General features: G+C 49.0%; 1 protein-coding gene across 4 annotated transcripts in view; it reads right to left on the reverse strand.

Annotated features, from left to right (window-relative positions):
• Positions 1–3,144: 3,144 nt before the first annotated feature.
• The window catches only part of Ccdc116 (coiled-coil domain containing 116), an 8,596-nt gene continuing 4,671 nt past the window's right edge, over positions 3,145–7,069 (reverse strand). For 3 of the 4 annotated variants that reach the window (XM_031363248.1, XM_031363250.1, XM_031363249.1), the window contains exons 3-5: positions 6,332–6,880; positions 5,625–6,227; positions 3,145–4,198 (exon numbers count right to left, since the gene is read on the reverse strand). In XM_031363248.1, the coding sequence (XP_031219108.1) occupies positions 3,332–4,198; positions 5,625–6,227; positions 6,332–6,880 (2,019 nt within the window). In that variant the 3' untranslated portion in view covers positions 3,145–3,331. Of the gene's footprint in view, positions 4,199–5,071; positions 6,228–6,331; positions 6,881–7,069 lie in introns of those variants that run through there. The other variant, XM_031363251.1, reaches the window with a different exon arrangement.

Below are 7,069 nucleotides of genomic sequence, written 5' to 3' on the forward strand. Positions count from 1 at the left end.
AAAAAAAAAACCGGGCTGGAGAGATGGCTCAGGAGTTAAGAGCACTGACTGCTCTTTCAAAGGTCTTGAGTTCAAATCCCAGCAACCACATGATGGCTTACAACCATCCGTAATGAGACCTGACACCCTCTTCTGGTGTGTCTTCAGACAGCTGCAGTGTACTTACATATAATAATAAATAAATCTAAAAAAAGAAAAAAGAGAGAAAGAAAAGTGAAATTCAGGGCTGGAGAAATGGTGCCATGGTTTAGAGCATTGGCTGCTCTTTCAGAGGTCCTGCATCCAATTCCCATCAACCACATGGCAGTTCACATCTGTCTATAACAGTAGTCCCATGGAGATCCATTGCTCTCTTCTAGTGTGAATCTTTGAGGTGGGAAGACCCATCTTTAATGCAGATCTAATCTGGGCCACACCTTCTGCTGGAAGTCAATATAAAAGGACATGGTAGAGGGAAGCTTTTGCTCTTTTGCCTGCTTGCTTTCTCTTTTATAGCAAGTCCATTCCTGCACTGGCATTCGAGCCTTCTTCTTCAGGGTTCCAGTACATATTGAAGACTAGCTGAGATATTCAGCCTTGTGGACTGAGCAACTTTTGAGTTCTCGGACTTTTCATTCTCAGTCAGCAATGGTTAGATTAGCTGGATTGCAGACTGTTAACCATTCTAACCTATATGTAGATTGTGCATGTGTATGTATATATATATGTGTGTGTGTGTGTGTACATATGTGTGTATATATATAATGTATATGTATATGTAGAGAGAGATAGATTCATTTTATAAGTTCTGTTACTCTAGAGAACACTAATACATCCGAAGCAGACATTGCCACTGCCTAAAAGGCTTGAGTCCCAAAACCCTGACTAGGGGCAGGAAGAGAATAAAGAACAGACGTACAGACACATAGAAAATGAAGCTGGGATAAAGTTTGGTTCTAACTGGAACAACTGGGAACCTTAACTTATTATGTTCAAAAGATGCAGAGATTGGCCAGTCTGGGTAGGAGGTCTCCATAGATGAGCAGTCTCAGGTTGCAAATGTGACACTCCCCTACCCCTCAGGGATCACAGACCAAGTGGGCAAAGGGACCAGGGACAAACAGGGGGTTCTGAAGCCCTGTGAGTATGTACGGTGAAGATATACAGGGACTGGCTGCAGGGAGGCAAATCAGTCCTGAGGTGATTCAAGGTTTATATAATTTGGGGGAAACGAGGGTAGGAACATCCAGGATGGGTAAAGGTCATTGGCTGAGGGCTTAGGGGGTCCTGAAATCATTAGCATGGGGAAGCATTTCAGGAATCTCAGATGCTAGGTGAACTGAACAGGAGAAAGGAAGTAGATCCTGTAACCTAAGGCTACATGACATTATGCATATAGAGGTGTTGGGGGGTTGGGGGGGTGAACGTCTCAGACAAGGTCCCCGCTAATCGGCACTGGCAGTCTCGGTCTGTTGCCATGCTGGTACATAGCCAGAGACCGGGACACTGTTTTTCTCCTAGCCAACACCTCTCCCACAAACACCTCTGCCTCTCCAGAGCTCTTGAGATTGCTCTCTTGGTCCCTGCAGCCAGCTGTTGCCCTCTCCAGCTTGTACTTACCTCTTCCCTGGAGCTCAGTCCTTGCCCAGTCTTCCTGTTCCAAAGCCTGGCCGAATTCTGCCCTGGGTACATTCTTTCTCTCTGGCCCACCTGAGTCCACATGAATGGAAAACACCAATCTCAGTTTGACACCACAGATGACACAACTGCTAAGCTCATCAACTTTCCCATGTTGGAAATCTTCTGGTGGCTGAATGCACCAGGTCTGACAGTTCTCCGTTTACATCTTGTGTCTTGTAGCCCCCACCTCACCTTACAAAAAGGCTGTTCCTTCCTCCTGCATCCATCTTCCTCTCTTGGACCTGGAAGGCTCACCTCCTTTTTTTGCCCAGAGATTGGCTTCTTGTCATCTTTATTATCCAATCAATTAATTAGAGAAAAAAATCTGCTACAGTCCTCCATTATGCACCAAGCTCCTGAAGGCTATCCAGCCAATGGTGGACTTTGACCTTAATTAGCAGGGCTAATTAAACACAGTAAACATCTGGAAGGAAGCTGCAGTTGCTAGTATTTGAATACAATGATCAATCATTCATAAACACTCAAAATCTGACTTATGGGGAATGCTTTGCTGTCCCTCTCAAGACCAACCTATGTATGTGTGTAATGGTTTTACCAACTTCCCATTGGAGTTCTAGACAGGTTGAGCTCATGTCAGAATACACATCGACTCAGGACTTCCCTCACTCAGGGCTTCCTCTGCTCCCTACGCACTATGATGCATGGGGACACCTAGGAGTCCTGAAGGGCTTGAGTAGGGTATAGAAGACTGGCAGAAAGTGGCAGTGCAGCCCTGGAGTCAAAGCAGGACCAGCTGTCATGAAGCCCAACTGTCAGCAGGATTTGTCCTCTAACCATAGCAGCCATCACTGTCTCCATCTGAGCAGCTGGGACTATTTACAAGGCCTCTCAGATCGAGCCCTTTCCTTCCTTCCCATCTGTTATTCTGCCCAAGGTGCACATGGTCTCCCAGTCTCTGAAAATACTAGAGAAGTGGCTCTCAATCTGTGGGCTGCGTCCCTTTGTGGTCAAATAATCCTTAACAGGGGTCACCTAAGACCATCTGAATATCAGATATTTACATTATGATTCATCACAGTAGCAAAATTACAGTTATGGAGTAACTAGGAAAATAATTTCATGGTTGAGGTCACCACAAGAGAAACTGTATTAAGGGGCATCAGCCTCAGGAAGGCTGAGAATGTACTGGAGTCCAGACGGGGTGGAAGAGTCTAGGTTGGGGTCTATCTATATAGTTATGAAGAATTAGCCTTGTTGAGGTGAGACTTTGGTAATGGAGGTGTTTTGGGGGGTGTCACTCACACTTCTCTAAGTAATCATTCATCCATTCTCCTGTAAACCCAATAAAATCATTAATTCACCAAGTTGGACCTTGTTAAAATCATTACTTCTGTATATCATCAGTGCCCTATCTTATATCCTAAAGAAAAGTTCATGTAACATCAGGGCTGTCTCACCTTGAAGATGCTATTTAGGGGCAAGCATCCAGGTGCAAGGAAAGAAGATAACATGGGACCAGACAGCTATGTCCACCAACATGTAATTTATTTCCATTCATCTCTTTGGCTCCCGTGATAACATTAGCAGAATTCCTCCCGAGCACCCAGTCATCCTGACCTCCACCCAGGACAGGGGCTGGCTGGGTGGCCAGCTACTTGGATAGGACAGGAGGAGACAAGGACTGGAGTACTCTGTGTGGCATACAGAGGTCTCATGGGGAGTCACTGGGGCTCATTACAGTGGCTGTATTCATAAAGTCCTCCAACTTATGCAAAGGCGGGCTAGGAGGTGTGGGCTCACCCTCAAAAAAATCCTTGGTTTCATCCTCCTCACTTCCTCTGTCGTCCTCTTCTTCTTCCTCCCCTTCCTCTTCTTCTTCTTCCTCCTCCTCCTCCTCCTCCTCCTCCTCCTCCTCCTCCTCCTCCTCCTCCTCCTCACTGTCCTCACCCTCTTCAGCGATCGCTACTTCCTTGGACTTGGAGAATCTAGAGCCCATACTGGCACTGGAGATCACAGAGGGCCTGGTCTCTGACAGGTGCATGTTAGGTGTCTGTTCCTGGTCCTGATCCGGAGGGCTGAGCAGCTGGTGGATTGGCAACTCAGGGTGGAGGGAGAGGTGGGACTCTGGAGACTGGTCCTGATCTGTGTCACCAGTAAACTTCGGTTGCAAGGAGGAGGGTTCTGTGTTATGCTGGGAGGTGCCAATACGGGAGGCACTATGTGGAGAGGTTCCTGACCTGGAGGCATGTCTTAGGGCATGCCGTGCCAACTCAGCTTCTTCCAACTTACGCAGAAGACAGGTCCAGTTGATGTCCGAGGACAGGCGGATGTGGGTGCCCTTCACCTTCTTGAAGCCCAGGAAGATGTCCATGAGAACCTCAGTGATAGGAAAGGAGATGAAGCCAAGTTGTTTATTGAGGCTTTCCTCAAACTTGTACTTGCAGATAAGCAAGGAGACTGCCTGCTCAACCAAGAAGTTAGTGAGTTCCTCAAACCAGGGGTTAGAGATGTAGGACAAGCTGGACAGAGATGAGATGGAGGGCAGAGGTTTCTTCTTCGAAAACTTGGCGTTGGGGCTCTGTGCAACAGCCAAGGAGAGAAAAGGAGACGTTTAACCCTTGCCATCCCCCTGCTATCCTGTAACACCATACTGCTACACCCTCCTTGGCCGTTGTGCCAACCCTCCCCCCTCCCCTGTTTACAGTCAGGGAAGCCACGCTCATCACACTAGGATACAGGCCTGCCTCAGCTGCCCTACCGTAACATTCACTCCGTATGCCTCTCCTGTGAAGTCTTGAGCAAGCCCAGCAGCCTGAGTAGGCTGGTAGGCTGAGATGTCCAGAGACCTTCAGGGTCAGGCCATCTATGTCTTCATACACACTTCCTGACCAAGGTCCCCTTCATAGAGCAGAAAGACTAGAGAGTCCTAAAGCTAGATTAGAGGACACGTGACCTTAGGATACAGAGCTGCCCTCTTGGCAAAAACTCCTATCCAGCTGGGTGGTGGTGGCAGCAATGCCAGAGCTGCAGTGGCTGTGGCACATGCATTTAGTCCCAGCACTCAGGAGGCAGAGACAGGCAGATCTCTGAGTTCCAAGCTAGTCTATTCTACAGAGTGTGCCCCAGGACATCCTGGGCTACACAAAGAAACTCTGTCCTAAAAAGCAAACAAACAATAATGCCAAACCATTAAAAAGCTCATATCCATAAGAGAAATGGGGGAGGGCCTCTGAGGTTCACAAAATAAATAAATAAAACACCACCACCAACAAAACCCCTGAATAGCAGGCATAGTGATGCATAGCTATATCCCAGCATTTGGGAGGTTGGGAGGTAGAGGCAAGAGGATCAGGAGTCCAAGGTCGTCTTCTACTATATAAAGAATTTGAGACCGGTCTGAGCTTTGTGACACCCTGTCTCAGAAAAAAAGAAAAAGAAAAAGAAAAAAAGGCACGGTAAAAAATAGCCTTTATTAATCTTTGACAACATCTGAAACCTGGAAATAGATGGTCTAGAATACCTGCTTCCCCAAGCAGCTTATATCTACCTCAGAAGAGTTCTGCAATGCAGGGCAAGAGATCTTGTCCTTGGGCACCAGCCAGTAACAGTGGCTACTAGAAGTGGTGGGTACAGAAGCCCCTTCCCTTCAAATGTTCTTCTAAGACCTCCAGCCCTGCTCTTGAGGTTACCTCTGGACACAGTGTAGGGGGGGGAGTGGAAAAGCTTTTTCCCAAAGAAAGGAATGGGGGGAACATAGGGAAAGGGAAATGGGAATGAAGAAGGCAGGGGGAGGCAAGACGATGCTGGACCGGGCCCCTGACACGTCCCTGGCAGGAGGCCACCTCCACTGTGATCCCAGGGGTAGGCAGGCCGTGGCGAGGCTGAGATGTATGGTTGAAGTTTGAGGCCATAGTTTGTTTCTGCAGTTTGGGGTCAGAGTTAGGGGACTCCTGCATGGAGTGGAATGAGGGGATAGGGACATGAGAGACTTCTGTAGGTGTCACCTTGAGCCTGAATCTGGTAGCCATCTGGACTGCGTTAGATGGGGAGCCCTTTCTGCCCTTGCTTTTTCTGAGAGATGTCTTAGGGCTGGAGGCTGTAGTGGGAGAATCACAAGGCTCTTCCCTAGCTTCCATGTCGGTGGGTATGGAAGCCTTAGAGCTGGACTGCAGAAGATCGGAGTTCCCAGGCAGCACTGGAGTGGTCACTGAGGTAACTGGGAAGAGGGGGAAGCCATTGTGGCGGCAGGCATGGCTGAGCTTCTCTACAGCCTGGCTGACCACGCGCTGCAGGGCAGGAAAGAGGTGATGCTCAGCCAGGAAGTCCATGGTACGATGGGGTTCCCTGGGTGGACAATAGGTAGGCAGGTTGAAGGATGTTGGTTGGTTCAGCAGTGACTTCATCTCCTTGTTTAACTCTTGTTTGAGGAAAATCATCTCCTTTTCTCCAAGTCCCAACTCTGAAGTTTCAGGGGTGACTGAACTGGAGCCCAATAGCCCAGAGAACCAAGACAGGCCCTGCTCCCGGGTCCACTGACTGCTGGTCTGGCTGCCCAGTGAGTCACACAGCAGGGAATCCCTCTGGGAGCAGGGTTGATTTAGGACTTTCTGCAAAGAGAAAGAAAGGCTGAGAGGTGTCCAACCAGGCCTATCCCTAACCCCTAAGCTCAGGCCCACCCTCTGCTAGTCTTAGTTATGGCACCAGATCTCACCCCTTTGTTTTCTAGTCGTAGTAGCCTCTTGAGGTTTTTCTCGAGCAGGAGTTTGTCCTTCACGGGTGGCAGTGAGCCTATGCCTCTGGCACCTAGGTCACTGTCTTGGCTGTGGGACCCCAGCCATCCAGCTGTGATGCTGCTATGGGAGTCAGACATGGAGCTGGAGCAAGATGGGTAATTGTTTGGGCGTCCAGCACACAGGGTGGGTCGAGCACGGTGCCGATGCACAGTGTTGATGCTGGGTTTGGCTCGAGACCTATGCCTACTACTTGGCATCTCCACAGGGTCTTGTAGATCCACCAGTGGCACACCAGCCTCTGTCTTCATAGCAGCCACACGTTCTGTTGCCTGCTCCACAACTGTCTGCAAGCTGTCCAGTACCTGGCCCTCCGTGAGGAAATCCAGGAAGCTACCAAATGCTGGAGGGCGCCTAAGGTTTTGCTGGTGGCCCTGGCGCTCCGAGTATCGGTTCATTGATGGTAGGTGTGGTACACGCCCAAGCTTGCAGGTTGGCTTCATTTCTGGCAACAGATGCTTCTTGGGCAGCTGCATTTGAACAGAGAGGCAGAGTACATTGAGTGGGCCACCACTACCCGGTGGTGTACAGAGTACAGGAGTGGGCCACCACCACCCGGTGCTATCTCACTCCTTTAAAGAGGATACTTTGAAATAGGAGCAGGATTAATCCCAGAAGCCCATTAGAGGTAAGAATATAGCTTAAAAAGTTAGGAAAGT

The sequence above is a fragment of the Mastomys coucha genome, unplaced genomic scaffold (assembly GCF_008632895.1).
Source record: "Mastomys coucha isolate ucsf_1 unplaced genomic scaffold, UCSF_Mcou_1 pScaffold12, whole genome shotgun sequence".
In the NCBI taxonomy this organism is placed as follows: Eukaryota; Metazoa; Chordata; class Mammalia; order Rodentia; family Muridae; genus Mastomys; species Mastomys coucha.